General features: G+C 39.2%; 1 protein-coding gene and 1 long non-coding RNA gene across 2 annotated transcripts in view; one reads left to right on the top strand and one right to left on the bottom strand.

Moving 5' to 3' along the window:
- Positions 1-504: 504 nt before the first annotated feature.
- LOC135445663 (uncharacterized) lies at positions 505-6,910 on the bottom strand. The gene is made up of 3 exons (XR_010439575.1): positions 6,251-6,910; positions 2,864-2,929; positions 505-1,703 (listed from the first exon to the last, which is right to left on the bottom strand). It is a non-coding gene; the product is annotated as an uncharacterized LOC135445663 (long non-coding RNA).
- Positions 5,527-24,790, top strand: part of SLC35F3 (solute carrier family 35 member F3) — a 162,578-nt gene continuing 143,314 nt past the window's right edge. The window contains exons 1-2 of the mRNA XM_064708506.1: positions 5,527-5,889; positions 6,175-6,404. Of these exons, the coding sequence (XP_064564576.1) occupies positions 5,837-5,889; positions 6,175-6,404 (283 nt within the window). The 5' untranslated portion in view covers positions 5,527-5,836. The remainder of the gene's footprint in view (positions 5,890-6,174; positions 6,405-24,790) is intronic.

Genomic DNA, 24,790 nt, shown 5'->3' with positions numbered 1-24,790 from the left:
CAACCTTTAAGAATATGATTTAAAAGCTTTTTGACTTTCTTCAGCAAATGGCCTTTGGCAGGATTAAGCTGTGCTGCTGCCAATCCAGCTCAATACCAAGCATGTTAATGAGGTGTCTTGGCCTTTTTATTAATTCTACAAGCAGGGTAGTCCATTCAGCAGTGACTGAGAAAGTTTAATCAAATAATCTCATTGTTCCAAATTTATCACCACAATAAAAGAATCTACTAAGGAAATACAAGATGAAAGAACTCATTTTTAATGCTATAGCATTTTCCACTAAGAAGCAGGGCAGCCTTGAGGCTCGCAGCAGTGCTAATGTCTGCCTCTCTCTGGGTATGCACTGTGTAGGGGTGTTGCAACCTGCAGGAACGACCTGCATAGCAAACTGTCTGCCCCTGGCTCTTACTGTTGCTCTCACTAAACATTTATACTCTTAAGAGATTTACTTTTTCTAATGAAGTCTTTTGATTTCAAAGAACATCCGGGAAAAAAGTGTAGTGAGATACAGTCTTTATTCATGACAGGATGAAATCTGTCCATTGTAGGAGACAAAAGGTGAAGAAAGGACACTTTTTTGTATATTGTGGGGAGAAGTGAGGTCTGAGTTGGTGCAACAGAATAGTTACAGTAGCTTCCAAAATTAATTCCAAGTCTGGAAAAATAAGAATGGTTAACTTACAAATAGGACTCAAAATGCTTACATAGAAGTAAGCAGCTTGGCCCCACACTTTGGAAGCATTTGGCAAAAGTGTAATGCTTTTTTGATCTTCTATGCTTCCAGATCAAAAATTCAGCTGTGGGTTTTTTAATGTTTCAGACACATGTGCAGCTTCAAACAGCTACCATTAATTTTATACAGTAAAAATTGCCTGTCACATCAGTTTCCAAGTGTTTCTTTCTCTTCAGAAATCTCTCCTGCTGAGAAATCTGTGCAGTCCAAGGCTAGTGACACATTTTTTTGCATTAAAAAAATCCAACTTTAAAAACACCTTCAAAACTAGAAAACAGCCCATAAGTTTATCTGAGGGGTGAGAATTATTAGGTTTTTCTTGGGGCTAACACAACACGAATATTGTGCTCTAGTTTGCTAAAGCTACTTCCTTCCCTGAGCACAAATCCAATAAAAGTTTTCTTTCATGTTTTTTCTGGAGTCCTTAATTCTCTTTCCTATATTTTTCCCTAGTTCCCTCATTCCCTGATTGTTTGGCTCGCCTCTCAGCAAACTTGTGGGACAAGGGGGAACTAGGAGTCATGCACAGATAAATACAGAAAACTTGCAGTACCAGTATCCAGCCTTTCCTTCACCTGAGTTTCGTAGCCTGCTATTTCTAGCACAAACAAATAATGTGAAATGGCAGAACATGAAGGGATATCAAGGCTACATAGCATACCAATGGACTTTGACACTTCTGGCATTTCTTAAGATATGGGATATTGAAGAAGTCTGTTCTGCATTCTCTCATTAACACCTCCTTTTGGGACTCTTGCTGGAGGAAGGAAATGTTACTATTTTTCTGCTCTTTTCATTTCAGTTTTTGATTGGAACTTGGAAGAGAGGCACTGGCAGGGCTCGTACGCCACTAAGACATGATGAGTTGTCCTAATTTTTTTATGCACTTCTCATCGAACAATGGATATCAAAACAAAAAATAGGTCTATTTTCCATTCCAAATATAAAGGACTTCTATTTTCCACTGTGTCTGTCAAAGAAAGAAAGTGAACAGTTTATATTCAACCACTTCAAAGTAGCAGATTAAAATCAGCTTTCTTTCTATAAAGCAGCATACCTCCCAGGAACTGGGACACTAACTGTGTATGGCCCTTCCTCACTATAACAGGCAGCTAGATTGTCATTTCCAGAGCTTTCCAGTTACTTTCAGCAAGGTGTCATGACAAAAATTCTGATACTTATTTGGTTTTGCCATGCATTGCAGGGGATTCAGCGCAATGTGAGAGCTCATGTGAAAAATTTGCTCTCACTTGTCTTAAATTCATCTGACTGCTCTCTCAAGCACAGTGTTGGTTTCTCTACTTGAGAGAGCAAGGGTGATTCTGTCAGAGGTGGTCAGGCTGACTTTTGCTTCTCATTCAGTCTTCATTTGGCCATTCTCTGACTGCTGTATCAGTTTTTCTTGGTTCTCTGGGTTTATTTCAACCACTTCAAGATGGTATTAAATATTTTTAAAACATTAATGCAAGCAAATATCTAGGATGCACTAGACAGTTTCTGCTTTTTTTATTGTTGTTGTTGCTGATTCAAAATATTTTGTATGTGAAATGCATTATGCTCAAAGTTGCACTCCTGTTCAATCTGAACATGCTACAATTAGTCCCATGGATAGAGCTGGAGTCATTTGGGTTATGCAGCAGCATTATATTCATGTGGATGTCAAATTTGACCCCAGCTGGAGAAAATGAATAGCTTTGCCCTACAGCATTTCCATATATTATATAGGACTTTTATCATGTATATTGTATTTCTGTCCAACACCCAAATACCCTGGGACAGGAACAAGTTATTAATAGCTTGGGCTTATACCTTCAGTGCTAAATATAAAAATACTAAGAAGCAGGACTAAGCATCAAATGCAGAATAATTGGTGAGAAGGGCACTTAAGTCTTTCCTTGCTTAAGGAGTGAGCTAATTTGCCTTCTAAAGATTCAGGTTCTAAGGCTGATTTTTATGACCTGGGAAAGAAGGACCATATCAACTTCATGCTGGTGTTTATACAGTAGTGATTGTGTTGTTGCCTGATGAAACATGGTTGCTATCTTAGTCTAGAATGTCAGAGAATCTTTTAAATGTAAAATTCTTATCTTGGGGTCATGGTTGGGAGAAATAAAAAAAAAATGCACTTACCTTTCTCATGAAAAGAGTAGTATTTTGATAAATGTAAACTTCCATCCCAGAGAATCTTCTGGCAAGCTAGTATTGATGGGAGGTGAAAATAAATACAGTTTAAGTTATATTTTCCTTTGATATGGCATCACACTGTAGACAACAATGCTAATATATCTTAATGGCTGTGCCTTTTAAGAGCTGGATATCAGTCAAGCATATAATTTCATGTTGTCTGGAAAAACATAAAAAGGAGTATCTAAAAGGACAGAATAAGGCACCACACTCTGGAATAAATAGATATTGTTCCCTTGCTATAGAGTTCTTCCTTTTAGAAAAATACGGTTTCCTAACCCTTCTGTGTTTGAATGATTGCAGGTGTTTTACTAAAGTAATAAACTCTTACTAGTAAGAGGTTCAGAAAGCTGTTCCCAGTGGCTCCAGCTTGGTGCTGAATACCATTTTGCCCACTATTCCTAGAGTAGGTATATTCTGCTTAGCTAATTTTTTTCCTTACACTTTGTGGAATTGCTAGAATACCACAAGATTTTCTTCTCCTTTTATTAAAAATCTTAAACAGCTCCATAAATCTACAAATGCCAAGTCATGTGGAATCCAAAACTTTATGCTTTATTGTCCAATGCCATACAGCTACAGTTTTAGCTACAATGCTTGAACATAATTAAAATAATATACATAAGAATTTTTACTTGCATGTCTCCAGCAGCGGCTATTTTTAAAGAAGAAACATCCCTTACAGCAAGGTTTGGTAAGATCCTAAGAGGTAGCTGTTTGTAGATGTTGCTGTTGCATCTTATAAAATTTTGAAATGTCATCTTTATTAAATGTTTCAGTGAACTTTAAGATGTTCACTCCCATGCACTTTTTTCCTCTGTTGCAAGAGGCATGCTCACTTCAAGTTTGTCAGTGCTGCCACCCAAGCTGTTCAAAGTCACTTGTGTGTGTGAGAGGAGAAACACCCATCCGTCATTTCATTTGCACCTTGGAATGACAGCAGCTGGAGAGCAATAAAACAGCTGAAAAAATTTTACTGGATGGAAGAACAGGATGGTTCTGGCATATCAAAGTGAGTATGTGTGTAATAGGGTCTCTGACTTCCACAGCTGCTTTCTGGTGCTATAGAAGATGAGCAGCTAAACACATCAGTGATGAAGGCACAATATCTAGCAGGGCTGCAGCAGCCTGTGCTAGTTTGCAGCAGCCTATGCCAAGAGGCAGGTGAGCGCTCAGCAGGTGTCAGTCACTATTGGCTGGTCAACAGTGTTTGGCTCCCTTCATTATTGGAGCCTTTGCTGGCTCTGAAACTATGTTTTATTTCTGGACCTATAATCATAGAGGAATTTTACACTAGATGCATGCAGTATTATGGGAAATTCTCAGAATAAATCCTATCCTTGTCCACCACGTAAAGCCAGAGAGAGCATGGACCGTGCATACCGAACGATGCTGGTCCAGTGATGGCCTTGGGAGGCCTGACTGAAATGATTAATCCATTCGTGCCTTTCATCACCATTCCTGCCCCAAATGCCCTAAAGAGACTTAAATCATGACAGTGATTGGTATCCTTAGATTTAGTGAGCATGGTGCTTTTATCCCCTCATCTTAACCAAAATCATCCTTCTGCATTGATTTGTGCACCCTGCAAGGGTTTCTGTCACTACTGGCGGGCAGCATCAAGCACGTGCACAATTACCCTCTGTTTGCACTGTTGGACCACTGCCGTTCATCTGTAGTGGATTTTGGAACCAGCTTCCTTAACAGCAAACATTTTCCCTCTTCACAGGTTCAAAATAAGGGTTGTAGAGGAAATAAAATAAAGTTAGTGCTTTATTCAATACATGTGTATTTAGGATGATAATTCATTTGATTTTCATTTGCTGGCTATGTTTTATACTTTCCCTTTCTGACAATGGTGCAGTGATGCTGTAATGTTCCCTTCAGTGACAGTGAAAGGTTGCATTTCACTGATCCAGCTCACTTCCACATTTGATATCTTGGTGGTTTAATGTTCCAAGTAAACTGAGCTAGTGAAGTGGTGAAAGGTAACAACCTTTTCTCCTTGGACTTGATTTTTACCCCCTTCCAAATATATATGGATACATATATACAAAACACTCTTTGACTTCAACTGTCTATACTTCTAGGTGACCAAGTTTTGCCCAAGAATCTAAATTTCTTTATTATCAGATTTTAATCTTATTTGTCTGTGAATTAATTCTTTGTATAAGGTAATATCAATGCTCACATGTTCATTTAAGCTTAACTGCATGTTTGCCACTTAAATTTGGTGATGGATTTAAAAAAAAAAAAAATAAAAGTAAAGGTGAGTTGGTAGAAGGCTGCGTGACCCGGAGCTGGTTCGGCGGCCTTAGGGGGTATCCAGGTGGGTCCCCTCGTCAGACGGGCTCCACGGTCACTTCAGAGCCGGTCCTGCTGGGCTCTCCGGCCCTCTCGCGCCGTTCCGAGCTTGTCGCCACGGAACAGAGTGGGGAACGGCTTGGCTGCTCGACCGAGCGGGCACACCCGGGCAGGAGAAGCCGCCCAGGGTGTGAGGCGGCCCCGGCAGGGTGAGGCCGCCCCGCCCCGCCCCGCCCGAGGGCCGCTTGTGGCGGCGGCGGCGGGCCCGGGGGCTCCCCCTGCCGGCGGCCGGCGGGAGCGCGCGGGGTGGGGGGCGCGGAGCGCGCCCTGCCCTGCCCGGCCCCCGCCGCCGGCGCTCGGCGCTCCGCAGGCGGCAGCGGCTCGCAGGCGGCAGCGCTGGCCCGCCCGTCTCCGTCCCTCCATCCCTGCCCGCCTCTCTCCCTGCCTGCCTCTCCCGCCGGGGCCAGCGCCAGCCCGGGGACCCTCTGCCACGGGGGCGCCGCCTTCCCCCGCTCGCTCCTTTCCTTCCTTTCCGCCTGTTACCCGGCCGGTGAGAGCCGCCGGCTCGCCCCGCCGGGAAGCCTGGGCGCCCCCCAGCCATCGCTGCTGCTCCCCATGGGGATCCGGGAGTTCCCCAACGGCTCCGCGCGGGGCAAAGCCGCCACGCTGTGAGTACCCGCGGGGCCGGGCGGGCGGGCCGGGGGGGACGGGGACACCCCACACCTCACCTCACCTCACCTCACCTTACCTCAGCCCGGCCGGCGGCGCCGCCCGCTCCCGGGGGTCGCTCCGGTGGAAGAGGGCGGCGAGGAAAGTTGTGGGTGCCGCGGGCCCGGGCCGGCTCCCCTGCCGGCGGGGGTCCCGCCGCCCGCCGCCAACTTCGCCCGGGGCCGGCGGAGGGCGGCGGCGCTGGCGGCGCGGCCCCGGGCTGACGCTCCTCTCCCGACCCGCAGCGGCATGCGGCGCTCCCCCGATGTCAGCCCCCGGCGGCTGTCCGACATCAGCCCGCAGCTGCGGCAGCTCAAGTACCTGGTGGTGGACGAGGCCATCAAAGAGGACTTGAAGTGGTCCCGCTCCGTGGAAGACCTCACCAGCGCGTCCGTGGGGCTCACCTCCATCGAGGAGCGCATCCTCCGCATCACCGGCTACTACGGCTACCAGCCCTGGGCCGCCAGCTACAAACGTGAGTCCCCGGCACGGACGGGCGCGGGGGGCTTGCCAGGACCGGGGCGCAGCCCGGAGCCGGCAGAGGGATGGGGGTTCGAGGGGCCGAGTGCTTTAGCGCTGGAACAAACCTCGCTCCGTGGAAGGATGCGCTCTCACTGCCGGCGAAGAATTCGATGCCCGTGTTGCCTTAGTCCTTTGGCAGTGGCTGGTTCACGAGAGCGTGGTGCTACGAATGATGACAGCTAAATTCTGCTAAGAAAATAGGTCAAATATTTGTCTTCGCGTTGCAGGCATACTTAGCGACGGTGATTACCGTGGGTTGACAGCTGTGTAAAAGCCCCTGCACGCTTATGCACATACCATTTCCACAAGTAACGCGTTATCAGTGTGTGTTTCTGTTGTTTTAGGAGAAAATTTCTGTCAAATTTTTGCAGCACTTGAGCTGAATGATCTGTCTTTTCCTCTGTCGAGTGGAGCTGTTTCTTCCGTATGCATACACTTGAGAAAGAAACTTCAAATGATAATGATATGAAGAGAGGTGTAGCTGTATTCCATCACATACATGATTTACAAAGGAAGCATTACCTCAGGTCGTTGTAATATATCAACTAGTACTTTTTGTGTAATTTTTGTCCATCTTTCATCATGTTTATGTCAGTTGTATGCATTAAAAAGTTACAGAATAGTTTACCAATTAATTGAAGTCATAACATTATTTTAGTTTTCTTGAGGTCGTTTGAAATATCACAGGGGTTTTTGTTGATAAAAGGATTCTTCTGTAACCAAAATCATTGCTTTGCTGGAAACACTGGCTCTGATAAAGTGGTTGTTTTCATACTATGCTTCCCTACGTTTTAAGTGCAAATGTTCTGAAATATTTACTACTAGATTATCTGTTTGGCAGTGTGCTTAATAATGGAATAGAATGATACAAGAATGCATGGCACACAGTACTAGTTCAGTTTTTCTCTGAGGGAGAGCTGGTCTTTGCCTGAAAATAGGACTTTACTAATAAATATTCTAATACTCTTCTGCGAGAGCCTTTTTTTATTTTTTCCTTTGATTGCAGTTATGACAGAAATATCAGATATTTGCTACTTTACTCACTAGGAATGTGATGTTTGTATAAGAGCAATTCCAGTGCCTGGATTGGGGCTGTTCTTGAGAGTAAAGCTTATTCAGGCCAGTTTTAAGGATCAGATCATATGTGGATGCCAGACTGAGTTGGATGTTAATGGTTCTATCTGACAGAGTGACTAATAGTCTAGCTGAAGTCACACTGAGCTGCTGTGGCTGAACCTTCTGAAATAATAAAGGTCATGCTGGCTCCTCAATTATAACCTATTTGTTGAAATTTATAACTCTGTCTGAAAAAGTTAATAGCAAGCCTAAAACTGCTATTCTAGTTACATTTTCTCTCCTAATTCGATCTGAATAACAAAATTACATACTTGAGTTATAATGGTGGGCAATAAATATACTATGTGTCTGAGTTTCATAAATGTGTGTCCAAAAATAATAGGTTATGTGAATGTGTTGCCAATTTAAAATCTGAGTTAGTAGGAACGTGGAAGGACGCGTAGAAGGAAAGACACATCTCCACAGCATGGTTTGAGGAGAGCCATGTTGATCTGCATCAGCTGAATAGCTGACTGAATTGGGTATATCATCTAAAGTGGGAAGACAACTTTGTCACAGCTGCTTTGAAACATCTTTGAATGCTCCTTCAAGTTGGGCTGATGTCTAGTTTTGGGATATGGACTTTCCTTGAGACTTTGCAGTTAGAAAATTTATTTGGCTGAAGTACTGTGAACAAATGATTTTCTTTAAGCTTAAATTGCAACCTGGGTACTCTTTGTCATTTTATTTTGCATCCTTGTAGACAGTTGGATGCACTATGATTATAATTATGGACTGCATTAATAATGGACCTGCTTTGCAGAAAATAAGTCCATATTATGGTGTGATCTAGATTTATTTATTCTGTCTCTCTTGGTGACATTCTTTTTATTGTAACTAAATTGCCTATAGGGTCAGATCTACCTCTTTTGCACTGCAGTGCATTTCTTTTGTGCTTCATTTAGACCGTTTATATATATATAGCTGTATGGATGGATGTATGAAACTGAGAGATTCAGAAAGCTTTTGCTTATTTCGTTGTTTTTGTTTTAGCAAAACTCCATTAGGGAAACTACCACTGATAAACTGAGGTAGTGTTACCATGACCCCAAAACTTGCTTGGAGAACAATTTGAAACATACCGGGATACCTCAAGGTTATGTAGCAACTCCAGTATTTAATATTCTTATAAATTCATTGGAAAAAGAGGAGGAAGAAGTGAAAATGTGCGTAAGACACAAACTGGATTGGACACAATGAGAAAGAACTTGTAGCATTACTCTAGGGAGACCTGTCCCAGCCAGGTGACTTGCTGAAATGTCAATAAATGTCATTCAGTTATCACAAACAGAAGCCTCACATTTTCTGAAAACGCTAAAATTACCTGCCAACTTGCACATTACATTGGCTGGTGATTTTGGGACTGTAAACAGCTCAGGGAAGACCTCTGCTGTTGGACTGCACTTGCAAACCAGATTTTAGGAGCTGGAACAATGTAATGTAGTTCCTGTGTGTTAGGATGCCTTCAGCAAATTTAGGGTAATTATAGTTATCTGCTCTCAAAAAAATATTACTGGAGACTCTGAGATGAGCAAGGAGAAAGAGTGCAGGCAATCTGTAAAGAGCATCAAGAGTTTTTGCTGTTTACCTTAAAGAGGTTGAAACAAAAGTGTTGGAAAGTACTGGCATGTGTTGCTTAGGCAGGTAGAGAGGTTTTCTTCTGGTCATAAGAGAAAAAAGATAGACAGGAAAAGAAGCTGAAATGCCATCAATTAAAGACTGATAGAAAAGAAATCATATTGAAGAAAACATTTTATTCTTGAGATGAAGATTTCAAGGAATTATAATAGCAGTGATAAGATCTAGAATTGTGATAAAATGGGAAACGTGCTGGAGATAATATTAAACTTCGTTATCCAGAATTTGAATTAGCCCCTCCTTAGGCTGTGAGGAGACTTTTCTTGAGGGTTTCTTGTGCTTCCCTCCATAGCATCTGCCAACCTTTAGAAAGAGGAATGTTCTAATCTGGTAGTTCTTATTTTTCTGAGTTCTTTGATTTCCAGGGTAACTAATTATGTGGTTAACTGCTCTCCAGTCTAAATCAAATATTCATATGTGTCCCATGGGGAATATTTTGCAGAATGTGATTTGATTTTTCAAATATAAAGGCAGAGGGGAAGAAACAGATAAGATGCAATCAGATTGCAGAATCATACCCTTATGCAGCTTCAGATGTAACAGAGCTCAATATTTGTGAAATTATCATTATCAGTAAGAGGTAAGTTGACTTTCATTTTTTTTCTTTTAGTTAGAACACAGGGATCATAGGCTTTAATAAAAATGCCCCCAAAACAATGCCATGAGATTTGCGGATCTCACTGGCAGTCTTCTTGTTAGAGCTGTATTAGCACTGCCATTCTCATCCATGAAGGTTATGTGAATTCTCATGGTTACTGCCTCTGGAAGCCTGGGACTTCAGTTGAAGAGCAGAGGCAAGTTTGGAGGTGAACAGCCATGTTTTAAGTTTCCATTTCACAGCATTGTCTGTTGGAATTAGTTTTCTAAATATTTTTCGATAGTTCCCTAGGAGCTTTTCTGTACTTGAGAAATACAGGTGTCACAAAACTCTTGGACTGCCCTTCTGGTCAGTATGGAAGACTTACCTATTTTGATGATTGTAGCAATTGGCAGGGTGCTTGTTTCCACAGGAAATGTTCACAATTATCACCTTTGCCAAATATTCATTTTTCTCTAACTAGGTCTATTTTCTGGTGATTCAATATCACAGTGTGTCATTATGTGATTAGTATTTTAAATACATTCACGTGGGCTTGAGCCAGCTATCCCTATTTTGCAGTCTTCTTCCTACAGATCACCTGCTTCCACTCCTTGTTTAAGATTAGGGTCTTGCTTTTAAAGCAGGGACTTTCATGTATCCTTAGCATGTGTTCATAAATACAGACTTATTATGGACAAATCAGGATTGCGTGGGCCTTGGCCTTCTTTATTTATTCACTTACATTTTTTGTGTGCTTACAGACATTTCCATACCTGCAGAAAGAAGAGAATGGTATGTAGTTTTAACTCCTCTTAGTTCTGTTTATTAGGAATTGACCATTGTCTGTGGATCATGGCTTGTGAAAGTACATATCTCTGAGACTTCTGCCTTGTGAATAATTCCAGGTTGTCCCAGAGATAACTTTTAAGAGACATGATGTTCAGGTGAAAGGAAAGATTGTGTCGACTAAATGAAGTTCTCTGGCTTTGTTTTTCCCTGCTACTTTAAATATTAATTTTTATATTTTTCATGTTTGGTCATAGTTATTTCAGCAGCAGCAAAATAAACCATATAATTTTAATGCACAGCATTTCAATATAGTACTCATCCAGTGTAGCACATTAGGTCTTGACCTGAATGTGGAATTTAAGTGCTGTCACCAATATCAGTAACATACTAGAACACATTGGCTGAATAGCCTGAAGATTGCTCAGAAAGCATAATTGTCTGAGTATGCCAATGACTGAATTATACCATAGAATGATTTGGGTAAGAAGGGACCTTAAAAATCATCTAGTTTCAACCCCCCCTGCCATAGGCAGGGATACATTCACTGGACCAGCTGGCTCAAATCCTAATCCAGGTTTGCCTTGGAAACTTCCAGAGATGGGGTACTGCTAACTCCTCTGGGCAGACTGTTCCCAGTTATAGATTTTGACAGCCTTTCAAGGTAAGAGTTTGGTGTTGGTTTTAGCTAATTAAATGTATGAGCACTTGTAAATATTAGAGTATCAGTAATGCAGCTAAAGACCAGTGTTTCCAGCTGATCCCCAGCGTTCCTCCTTGTGATTTTCTTTTCATGCTCCATTGAATGCTGAAATTTCACAGTTGCTAAAAGCAAATCCAGTGAGGATATGAATCAAGAGGAATTTGTGCAAATACCATTTTCATGTATTTGCATCTGAGGGAGAATTTAACTTACTTTTTGAGGTGATATACTCCAGAAGTTCAAAGACATAAGATGAAGATTATAATTTTCTCTGGGGAAAGCCATTTTCAGGCCAACTGTAAGCAATTAATTTAAACTGCTTGCTTGCTTTCCAGTGCATAAATACTGAATGTAATAAGCTTATAACTAATGCAAGACTTGGTGGTATCATTCATGTTGCTGTTTCTGAGGTCAAATGATGATGAGAGAATCTTCCTTTTCAGGTGAAAACATGGAGTAACCTCTAGGTGCTGGTAACCTCTTGCTTGTTGCAGCTATCCAAGTTTCTCTTCACAGGTTCAATCTATAGGTCAACAGTCCTTCTACAGCACCCAGTCTGTAGGTCAGCACTGAAGATTAGAAGATGAATAAAATATGTGCTTTATATATATGTTTTTAATATAGGCTTATGGTGTCTGAGCCCTAATTTACTTTTTAATCAATTCAATGCACTTCAACTCTTCATTGTCAGTACTAACATCAGTAATTTTTTTTGTTACCAAGAAAACCAAAGAAAACATGGGAGCACCTACAGGTGAAAGAAAGCAATGGTGCTGAATTGCATTGCACATTTAAAGGCACTGTAGCATTGTTGTTTCTAATGTCAGTGGCAGTTCTCTGCTGCAAGCTAAACCTCCATGGTGATACGTGAACCAGGGGTATTTTGACTTGTGTCCACATGACAGCTCACACTAAAACTTCTTAGGCAATTCCCTCATTATGTTGTAGTCACTGTGACTGAGAAGAGCTGTCCCCAGAAATAGTCTCTTTCAGTATTTCAGAGACCTAATCACAAGTCTGTTTGTATCCCAAATACTACAGGATGTAATTCTCTTTTAAAAGAGGACCTGCTGGATCTCCTGGGTTTTAGCTCTCTGGGTGTTCTTGCAACTGAGAATGAGCACAATCTGGCTACCTGAGGCAGGCCAGAGCAGTACAGGTGCTGAATACTGAGCAGCTGCAAAGATACCAGGTGAATATTTTTTTAAAAAGCCTTTCAAAATCTTCTTCTTCAGGACAATTCCCATAAAGAAGAAACATGGGGGATTCTTAGGCTTTTGAAAATTGGTAAAACTTTTTTGGCTAGTAATTAATAGAAAACTGGTTCCTGTTACAATATAGAGCTTAATTAATCACAAAATTTAAGTCTTAAATTTCTTGCTGGTAAGCCAAGCAAATTCTCATTTAAACTGATTTGCTAAACATTTTGATTGTTTAATAAATATTTAGTAAATTATAAATGTTTAGTGAATATTTAGTAACTTGTTTACTTAACAGTTTTAATTGTGTAGTGTTAAGTAACCACCACTTTTAACTAGGCAAATGAATAAACATTTTGTGTTTTGTATCTCGTTTTCATAGTGAAAAAACTAAAAAAATTACCGCCTGCAAAATGGGCCATCGTTTTTTTTGTTTGCTGTTTAAACAAATTAATTCATTGTTTTCAGCTTTTTTTCAGTGCAGCTTTAATTATATGTCATCTTCAGCCATTAATGCAAAACAGTTCATGGGACAGCAATTAAGAGTCTGTTGATTTCCAGCATTCATTTTAAACCCTTAATGAATGTTATCATTGAATGCTGCTGTGTTAGAAAATATCACTGAAGTCTCCACCATGAAAACCTAGCTGTACATCTTTGCAATGTCAGGGCCCATGTTAACAGTTTTGAAGAGTGTTACCTGGCATTTGAGAATCCTTCCACTGGAAAACTGCATTTATTTCTTTTATTTTTTTAAAAGAAATGTGAACATGTTCACTAATCAATAATAATGGATTGTTGCTAAAAACACATACTACTCTGAATTGATATGGAATAATGAGGAAGCAAGTTAATTTTGAAAAACTAATTTGGAAACATCAAGAATTATGAATGAGTGCTTATTTTTGGAACTATTTTTATTGCAGACCCTTCCTCTGGTTAAATTTCTGTAATAGTTCTGGAGTGATGGATCTGTGTGATGGATCTTTGCAACTTTAAATAATTATTTTTTTAATAGAGACAAATAATTGCACAAGATAATAGTATTGAAATCAGACTACAAAGCCTGTGTTGTTGCTATCCTACTGTGATATCAGATACTGTTGTGTTACTGAAACACAAAGCCACAAAAGGACAACGACCAGCAATGCTCATTAGCTTAATAGCTAATTTTACTAGATTCTAGCTCATGTCAGAGCTTTCTTCAAGGTGAATTTTTATGCCATAATCTCTCTTCTGTATAATGAGGTGTTTGTGTTTCATATTCCCTGTGTAAATTGCTGATAATTTCTGCCACTTACTTCAGATAAAATAAGCCTCAAGAGAAAGAGAGAGATGGCAGTGAGGTGTAGTTGAATCAGATGATCCTTAAGGTCCTTTCAAACCCGCATTGTTCTACAATTCTACAGAAAAGTTATGTAAAAGTCACTTTGGCCCTTTGGCAGGCACCATCCTTTGGAACACAAAGGTGTAGTTCTGTCCTTCTTGCTGTTTTGGAAGCTGAAGCCATAGACTTTCCACTATTGCTTGTGAATGATGTCTACTCTGAGAACAGAGATAAAATGGGCACTTACGTTCATAGAAATTTATCTGCAGATCATGGTTCCTACCTAGGCAATGGATTGCCTTCATGTGGTACATCTTATTGTAGAAACAACTTCCCTGAGTATTTATGATTCCCTGTTTCTCTTCACTAGGCACATATTCTTTCATCCCTCAGTGTATCCTTGGAAGAAAAAAAGATGCTGTGATTGTGTGGAAGACCATGGAGAAATATTTTCTTTATGAACCACTACTTTAAGAAGTCCTTAGACAGAAGGGATGCAGCAGACATATCCCAGATTTCATTTTCTTCAGAATGTGAGAAGCTTGTTCTCCACTCAGTCATCTCCCCTTATAAAAAACTGCATCTGAATGGTTTCAGACGCTTCTATTTTTCTCTGGAACTTGAGGATCTAATAAGGTTAATTTTTTTACCAAATGTTTCCTATCATTTTGTTTCCATGAGTTTATCTGGCCAATATAGGAGTTGGGTTGTTTTTCTGAGAAAAGCTCTTCCGGCAGTGTTGGAATTTACGTATCATCACGTTTAGGTAAACAACAGTGGCATCACACAGCTGATAGGCTCTGTTAACTCAGAAGGCCAATCATCTGAGGCAGGGAAATTTGAATATTTGAGCACCTCCAGGATAAGGGAATGTAACTGGCTTCTAGTGAAATTATAAGGTCTAAATCTTTCAATTAAAGTTTCTTTTTGCTTTGCTGTAACTGGCCTCTGTCAGATAATTAATGAAAATTATTTATGCTTCATAGGTCTAAAGGAAGCAAACAGATTTTCATTTTTGAATGCTGGTGCAGAGTCCTGCTGATCCCATTACAATATAAATATTGTGCCAAAGCTGATCAAATAGTGACAACCCAAAGGTTTTTTTTTTTTTTCCTTGACTCTTTCATCAGAAATCCCACAAATTTGGTGCTTTTCCTCGCTATCTCTTCATGCCAGCTAAGGTACCAAAGTAGCGTGGAAATTGACCTGCTTGTCCACTCTCCGAGTTGAGCAGGCCCAGTCATTCCACCCTTAAGCTCACTGTTGTGCTGTTGGTAGCCCTGTGGCAGCCTGGGGGCTCTGCCTTCTCCAGGACATCTTGCTTTGGCTTTGCCAGATCCGAGCAGTTGTGTGAACAGAGCACAGGTTTGTGCTCAGGTGGGAACTGGAGCAAGGACCTGCTCCTTCAGAGTTGATGAGCTTACGTGAGGATGCTGATGGTATATTCATGGTCCTGTCCTGAAAACCTGGAGTTGTCTTTTCATTTTCAAACAGTAACTGCTTTCCAGACAGTCTGGTTCCTTTGGTGTTCAGTAGAGATTTTCTGCTTGCAAAATTTTGCCCTAGTTGAAATATGTAGTGCCAGGATTAATACCAAAGATGCAGTGTTTGCAATGTGAAACAGGAAACAGAACTTCATGGTTTTATGATTCTGTTGTCTCTCCTGCTCACTTTATGCAATGTTTTTTGGAAACTTTAAGACTGATTTAATTAACATGCAGCCATTTGTTTTGAACAAGTGAAGATGGTAATCATGTTTACTTTTTAAGCTTAGATACTAGCTACTGCTTATAGTTTTGGTTAGCACTTTCCATGGAACAGAAATTACTGACAGAAACCATTCTTCCTTGTATTTCTGCTGAAATAATTTTTTGCTGCATAGTATTTAGTGTCCTACTGGCCCGATTACTTCTCAGTTGTGGGTCTTTCTTCGCTTCAGAAACAAGACATTTATAATGAAAAGATATGTGTTTAGATTTGATTAACAGAGGCTAGTTAAAGAGAAGCAATTACAAAATAATGTAAAGGTAGAAAAAGGCAGTCAAGAAACAAACCCCTTAAAGTCAGTGGAGGCATGGAAAATGTCTTTAATTAAATCAGGAGATTTGATTACTTTCAAGTTGAGCAAGTGAAGTGAGAAAAGAGCAGAAAGGCTATTTTTTTCACAGATTTGGCTTCCTGACACTTCTACATCATATGTGGTGACTAGAGGCCTCTGTTTTTCAGGATTTATATTTCAGCTATTTCTTACATACATTGCAAGTGTATTCCATGGGCCTGAATTTGGGATCTTGGGTTTCATGCAAGCCAGAGATTGTGCCCAGATGAGGTGAATTCTGGTGCATTCAGGAGTTCAAAAATTATTTAAGTTTTTTCGATAGACATGAGAATGACAGATGGGTCTTGACTTGGAAATGAGCATAAGCCCACATTCAGTTATTATTGTAGTTATAATGTGAGACTCCTACATACAGCCACGTGAACTCGTGAACTTTCTTCCAATACATGGGAAGTAAAGTCCTCTTTATCAGACTGGGAAATTACACAAGCTGGAATGAAAACTAGGTTAACATGAAGGAACAGAGTACTGTGTGCATGGCTTCAGGGATTTCAGGAGGATATATGGCTCCTGCCTGGTTTCTCCAGCTTGCCAGGTTATCTTGAGATAATATATGAAGAAAGCACAAATACGCCTTAAATGACTGCCTTATCATGATTGTTGGCTTGTAAGACTTATGAAGATCCTCTTGGAGGGTGCAGCATGGAATTGGATCTCTGGTTCCGTTCATAAAATTACTTCACAGTCTTTGGGAAGTATTATTTGATAAACAACTTATTTAATAAACAACTTCTGTATTTGATTTTCTTGTTTCAAAGACAACCTGCTTTCAAACTTTACAGCTTAGTAATGTGTAGTTTAATATCTGTAGGAAAATCCTTGTCTTTTGCAAATACTGATTTCAAGAGGTAGAGGGCTGTATATGTGTTCTGACTTCACCTAGGGTGAGAAGTAGTTTTGTGTCTTATAATATTTCTCCAAATGGAAACAGAAATGAGAGTAAGGCATAGAAGCACAGATGAGTAATTTCTTTGTAGAGAAATTCATGGACAAGAAACACATCTTGTACTGGGAATAATACTTCGTGCCTTCTGTGGCTGCTATGTGCGTAGTAATAACTGCATCTCACTAGAAATCATTCTGGGAAACAATATTAGGCATTCTGTATTTACGTCTACAAAATGAAAAGATTTTTGCATAGCATCTCTATAGGAATCTTTGTGATTAATATTGCTTTAAAATGATACTCATATACCAGGCAATGTTTTATCTCTGCATGTCAAATTCTTTTGCACCCTACAACATTTCTCTAAAGGCACAATATCTCATGTCTGTATAATGAAAATACACTGGAAATGGTATTGAAGCTAGAGTCTTAAGAGTATAAGCCTAAACTCTCTTATGACCCTCTAGGTAGTTTTTGCTTCGTGATAAGCTTACTGAACAAGGGAGACAGGGAAATGCATCTCCAGTATAGCACTTTTTGATGTATTGTTTAGTTCTGCACTGATAATAATGAGAGAATTAAAAAAGCTTTTGGGATGAATCTCTGACTCCAGCCAAGTACCAAAAGTACCAGACATGGTACTTTTCTCAGTAACTTCAATCAAGCCAGGTTTCAGCTACCAGGCTTAAGTCTTTGAGTTTGCCTTTTAAGCAGGGCTTCCTGCTCTGTGTGCTGAACATTTGTTCCTAAGGCAACTGCATCCAATTACACCTACCCATACATGGTCTTTATTATATGTTCCTGAGCACTACTGAGGAGCTCAATTTAAATTATAGAATAATTATTTCTTTTAATAGATGTGCAATTTTAAATTTCTTTAAACTTGGTGTTTAGTTAGTACTTAATAGCTTGTCCCAACATAAGTAGAAAGCATCTACAGGAATTAAGAAGAGGCTACTCTTTCTTCCCATTGCCTAGAAAACTGACTACCAGAGCCCAGGTACTGAAAGGAAAATGAATACATATGCAATTATTTACAGCTTTAGGTTAGGAGTAAAGGATTGAGATTCTAACAGGGTGTGCTATAGAAGCAGCATATAGGAAGAAAAGTCCTCAAACAGGTCTGTTACCAGTTGAAAATTTTGTATTGCCCTAAGCTCAAACTTACATTTCTACTAAATAATAAAACATAGTTCATGTCTTTCCACTTCAGATGTGGACAATCTTCCTGTACTAGAGTGGGTGTCACTGAATGAGTCTGAGGCAGAAGCCTTTTAAAGCAGTAAAAGAAAGGTGTTCTAGTTCATCATTTGTATAAGCAGCAGTTTGGAAGCCAGTTAGTTTTTGACAGCCCTGGCTCAGTCAGGTGAGGAATAAGAACATATACACCCAGAACTCCTTGCAAATGTAAACAAAGGACAGTCTGAGTTGGGACGGAATTACAGGGTTCTTGGAAAAGTTTGAAATGTTAGAGATAACAATGTTGTACATCCATCTTAGGTTTTTGGTTTTGTTGCTGTTTTTTTTGTTAAATTATCCCACCACAAAGCCATACATGTGATGGGCAGCATGTGGCTTGGAGAAACTCCCTGGTAAAGTTTAAAATCTATCTAATGAAGCTGTTTGAGTTAGTGCATTAACCTCTTATGTCTTTATTTTCAAAGGCCAGAAATGTTCCATCTTCACATTGATAAAACTGATACAAGCTAAGAGGAATTTTGCCTAACTGACACCAGTAACTAATGGCACAAAGGAATACTGCAGTCCTGAAGGGAATTGAGGGTTCTGGTCTGACTCTATAATAGGTTAGTGAAAGCTATGCAGTTTGGCAAGCTTGGATACTCTTAAATCTCCAGAGAGTCCCAGAGCATGCTCACCAAAGTATTTTTACAAATAAAATCTGCTATATCACAAGGCTAGAGTTTCCTCTGCTATTAGACCTTGTTCTGCACTTTTCAAATGGAAGTGCAGAGTGACTGGATCTGGTCCCATCTTCCAACTGAGGGCATTTGTGTTGCAGCTATCTATTAATGTAAACCTGTATACAAAATTCCCTTCCAGACAAGAGCATTCCCCTAGTGAACATCTAGTAAATTTTTGTTTCCTTCACTTTTTTTGCCATGCAGAAGGCAATTAGACAGTTGTTATTTTTGATCTTCCAATTACCTATAACAAAGTCCTTCTTATTTATGCTAGGTGAGAACAGCATGGGAACAAGTGAATGAAACTGCCTTTCTCTCTGAAGCCGTTAAAAGCAGGAAGAGGTAAAACAATCTCAAATGTTGAGATAATTAGAATCTTGAAACACTTTTTTGGAGGGAGGTTTGTAGAACCTATGCAAAGTTGCGTGCCCATTTGTAGGAATTGTACCAGAGAAATAAGAGATCAAGAGGCATAAAATACCCTGGATATTAACTGCTCGAGCTGAATTACTTGCATTGTAGAATAATTGGGCAGTACAACAAAATCAGCACCTTGCAAAAAGGCTTCTTCTACTGGAGATACATAGCTCTCAGTTCAAGGTTAAAATAGTTGCACTGTAATCTGCTTTGTGTAACGGCACCTGATTTTACTAAAAGGTAAGCGGTTACATAAATCTCAGCTTGGTGTTGAAGCTGATGAATTTCACTGACAGATTTCAATAACCAACTTTGCAAGTCTGATCTTTCTTGGGTGTTTTGTTACTGTTGATTTATTTCCCAATAGGCTGAATTATTGTCATCTCATAAAGATGATTTCATTAGATTTTTTTTTGTGTTAAAATTAGAGCAATTCACAACCATTACATAATGCAAATAATATAGCTCAAATAATTTTGCATTTATAAGCTTTTGGAACTAACTAATGAATGAAATTTAAACATTAAAGTACTTATAATAAGTTAACATTTCAGGCATGTCAGTGTTGAAGAAGCATTTGGACAAAGCCAATAATAATATGCATCAACTTTTGGTCAGCCCTGAAGCTGGCAGTTGGATGAGATGATCATGGTAGGTCTGTCCAGCTGAATTTGTTCCATTTTTTCTTACTCTTCATCTCTCATAATTTTTTAATGCTAATGTTACACCATTAAAATATTAAGGGCCTTATCCAGTAACCAAAATAATAGCTGAAAACACCCATGGGTGTAATTACAGAATCATGCATCTGCTTTGCAATTAGAAAATAGGTCTTTAGTGGTTTTATTCAGTAAAATAATGAGGAAGCTGTATTTCATTGGAGTTACTGAGTTGTGAGGAAATGTCACTGCAACTATTTGGTACTTAAGTTTCAAGCCTGCAAAATTACATGTGAGTAACTTAAACTGTGCAGAAGCTGTTTGGCTTCTGTTGGCTAAAAATATTTGTTTGTATATATTAGCTTTTAGAATGTTAATTATTTATATTGCCCTAGGCAGTTGGTTTTAGCCAACAGTGAATGTAAAATTGTTTTGAAAATACTAATTTAATATTCTTCACATCATGAAATATAATATTTATTTCTCTATGCTAAGTATATCTATCTAGAAGATTGCATCTTTGCTCTCATATATAAATTCTAAGTCAATTTGTGTGTGAATAGACCAAATTTTTTTTTTTAGTGCAAACATAAATAATTCCATGCACTGTCAAAATACTTGAGTTCTCTTAGTCATTTTGTCCTTTTCAACGTTATCACTGATCTATGCTTTAATTTTTTTCAACAGTCTGATCTTGTCATTTTTTCAGAATGTAATATAATCCAAAGTAGTTTGCATGTACTGAGCAATTTAGCCTGACACCAAAGGTCTGTCTGTACGGAAAAATCCTTGTGACGGGGTATCTTTGTGGTTATTTAATGCAAATTAAAACCTTATAGATTAGTGTTTTGATGGTTGTTTGACTTATTTCAGAAAAATTTATTTCTTCAGGTAATAAATCTGAGTGAGCAATTAGGCATTGTTGCAACATGTTGAGAACTTCAGTCTTTGATACCTTGTTTGCAAGAAGCACCATTTCCAGAAGCATAAAATCCTCTTCAAACCAAATACATCATTCATTTTATTTAAATTGGTTCTCTGTTTGCTTTAATGGAATAAAACACTAATTAAGCAGTGCAAGCCTGTAGAATACAGCTTAAAATAAGCTTGGAAATGACAAGTAAAGGCAATTATCAGTTGTAGGGTTTGAGGGAAACAACATTCAATTTTCAGATTTCTCTCTGAAATGAAACTACAATTCAAATGCCTTGGATCCCAAATGCAGCCTGTGAGAAGAAACTGTAGCTACCTCTTTCTGGTGTTTTTGTACTGTTTGGTTGCTTTTTTTGTTTGTTTGGAGTTTTCCTATGTGTTCAGATTTAACTCTGGGTCAGGTTTTTGGAAGGAGGTTTTGTTACACACAAGTCTTATAGACTTGTAGACTGTACAAGATTTATAGTCTCTTATGTAGAGCAGAATTCTTCTTGTTCCATATAAACATCACTTAAGGGACAGCCATCTTTAAGTAGCCACACCTCTTTTGCAAGTGATTAGCTGCAATTTGAACAGAGAGTGTGGGGAGAGGAAGAGAAATTAATCTCACCTGCTGGGAGATGGCCTGTGAGGAGCTGTACTGTTGCTGCTTTCAGTTCTCCAGCCAGGTCACTCTCTTACTTAGAGCCCTCAGCTTCTTCCTTTCTGCACTCTTTACCCCATTTACCACTTTAATTGTCTTTCCTCTCAACTACTGATGATTTTTTTCCCCTCTCCTGTTTAGGTTTCTTATCTGTCACGGTAAGATCTCCTTCATTTTCTAACTGCACTTAGCCAGCTGCACTTCCAGCTGGAGTACTGGTCATTTATAGATAAACACCAGACCTAAAAGAAAAGGAAATTCAGAAACCCTAACAACATTCTAGACACTGATATGGAAAAAAAAAAAAACCCTGCTAATATGTTCTGAATTTTCTGTGAGAAACCCAAAGAGATAAGGTGTCCAGTGCTAGAAAGGCAACTCTCAAAGCAGTTGGGGAAAAATGACAAAGGGGGAGGCTGGATAAATAACAAGTTATACCAGTTAATTTTAACATTTAAAATGAGTGAACTTACGTTTCTAAATAGACATGGTGTTTCAAGTTGCTTTGTGATAGGATCTGTACAACTCCTGGGCACCAGTGCAAATATTACGAATGCAAAGTAGTATCTGTCCTGCAGAGGAATATATTTCCCAATCTGTGTATGTGTAGCCAGTCATCTCTAAGAATGAAATGTTAGTTAATTGTATTGAAGCTCTCTGCCTCCTTTAAACCAGTGTTTTGTGAAGAGTTGGACAAACTGTCTGACCTTCCCTCACAGCTCCTGGAGGCAAAGTGAGAAATGTCAGTTCAGCAAATGTCGCATAACTCACCTGAGTTCTGGTTTTGATAGTCATGATGGACTATTCATATATATGGGAGTTAGCAAAAATGATTTTGGCAGTAACAGAGCAACAGGGATAAAATATGGAAATTTGAGGAAAACACTCTGAATCAATTCACTAAGTAAAAGATTAAAAGCAAAATAAAACACAAAGTGAAAGAGATTTTTATGGAAGTGTAAAAGTACGTGGGTGAGATGCCATATGGAACACTGGGTTGCGGGCAGCCAAATTTGCATCTTATGTGAGCTCTATGAAAACTTGTAAGGAAATAAATAGGATAAGAAAAAACATTAAAGAATAGCAAAGGCATAGGAGAGGTCATGAAAGTTTCAAACAGGTCTGAAGAGCTAGAACTGGGAAGAAAACTAGGCTTCTCTTCTGCTGAAAATCTCAGAAGTGTCAAGGTTTCTGATATCTTAATAAATTTTTTATACTCTTATTTAAATACATAATGAGCTCAAACATTAACACATGAACTGATTGCCCTCGAACAAGTTTTGTTAAAAGGTAGCAGGGCTATTTTGCAATTGCAGTCTTTTGTTTTCTTTGTAGGCCAAAAGAAAAGAGCAACTTTATCTGAAATAATCAAATGAAAAAACCCACACAGTCTAGTATCAGTCCAAAATTACCTTTGCATACAGCTGGATAAATGCTTAAAGAGAATGTTAAGAAGATTCCTTCAGTTTAAACATTTCTTTCTCTCTGTACTAGATCCTAAGCATCCATAATAAACAAAAATAGTGGCCAGATCTTGGTTATCCTTTTACTTACCTAGTATTGTTTCCTGACTTAGAAATTTGTTGGCCAGCAAACTCAACTGTTCCTGATAAGGGACAGAGAAGAGAGACATCTTCCATGGAACATAGATTTTGGGGGCAATGAGGTACAGTTGGGTCATCTCAGAACAAGCAGCAGGGTCTATCTGTTATTTTCTACAGACATTGTTTAGACTTGTATCAGTCCGGGATAACAGGGATGCAGAGAATGGAGTAACATATTGAGGTGGTCTGTGCTCTAGAAGTGGTTTGTACTGGGAAGTTGTCTGAGAAAGGGACCCTTCCTCCCCAGATAAATTGTTCTTGGCAAAGTAACACTGGAATCCACAGTTCTCTCTCCCTCCTTTGCTTGGTGGCTGAGTCTGTCCATATGCAATATTCCAGACATTCAAATGAGGATTTTAATCCTGATGTTACATTGCCCTGTGCTTTCCACTGATTTAAATATTAATATGATTTTCACACATGCAAACCAAATGCACGTATGTGCAGTGTTAGCAGCCAGTGCTGTTGGGTTTTTAGTGTTACCTTGGTGAAATGTGTCCCTGAAGAGAAACAGCTAAGTTTTAGCAGAACAAGTGCCACAAGAGAACATCATGTAATGATCCCCACTGACATGTTTGGACGGTTTCTTTATGTTGACTGATTGTTCTTGCAATTCATATCCCCCCTCCATTTCTAATAGTTTAATTTGTTCACTTGGATAAAACCCGTTAGTTTTGCACTGAATTTATTGTCTCTATCCCAGCTATGGATTTATTCATCTAAGGCATTTTGCAAAAGTCTTAATTTAGCCTTTTCTACTGTTGCAGCAGTGAATATTGTAGTTTGACAACCAGTTATTTCAACCTGCATAGAGCACTCCTTGAGTGGTGTTCATTTAGAAATGGAAAAATTAGTGAGGGAGTTTGGAAAAAAACTATGTACTATGCTTTTTTCCTGGCCAGGAGAAACAATCAAACCTCTTTAAGGAAAAACAGAGGGAAGACATTAGGAAAGAAATTTGTGCCATTTTCCTATGACTAAGCTGTTCTGCTAAGTCTGTAAGTACCCACAGTGTACTAAGATCCTTGTTTTGGGTGCTCAGTGGAATTCAGAGGCAGAATAACATTTTTTAATTTTTTCTTTTACTTAGAAATTGGAATGAGCATTGGAAATTTATTTCAGAATACTGGAAGTTTCTGTGTTGTCCATGATACATAATGTTGAGCAGGTGATGGATAAAAGTATAAAATGAAATAATATGACAAATACAGTTATAATGAGAAAGTTTGAATTTTTTTAATGTCTTCTTATTCATTAAGGTTTAGGATCCACAGACAGGGTACTGTAACCAGAAAACACCACAATTACATTGCCTAGCCCCAAATCAGATTCGGGGCTGGCACAGTCCTTTTAATTTAGACTTGTTAACACCTAGATGAAGCCCATTAGCTCTTTCAACACTTCTTTCCAGTAACTCCTGATACTTGAGGATAGAAATACAGGAATTGCCGTGGTTGCTCTGAGTTAAGTTCCATCTAGTTGTTATTTAGCTTTCAAGAGAAAGCAAGGCTAGGCATTTCTGAGAAGGTATTAAGGGAGAACCTGTCCAGAAAGTTACTGTTAGTTTGTTTGGGGTGTTTTTTTTGGGTTTTCTTGGTTTTTTTCCCCCAGTCTCTTTGAGTTTGCTGGTAAAAATAGGAGTTCACATATTTAAATTCAGGTTTTGAATGTTTTGGCAGGTGGTGTCTTACAGGTTCAGATAGCATCTTAAAATAATCTAACAGCTTCCCTATGTATATTTAAACTGCAAAATAGAATATATTGTGCCAGTTATGATACATTATATGGAATAATTATCTTTGGTCAT

This window comes from Zonotrichia leucophrys, chromosome 3 (assembly GCF_028769735.1).
Source record: "Zonotrichia leucophrys gambelii isolate GWCS_2022_RI chromosome 3, RI_Zleu_2.0, whole genome shotgun sequence".
Taxonomy (NCBI): domain Eukaryota; kingdom Metazoa; phylum Chordata; class Aves; order Passeriformes; family Passerellidae; genus Zonotrichia; species Zonotrichia leucophrys.
This window is presented reverse-complemented; position numbering and strand designations above follow the sequence as displayed.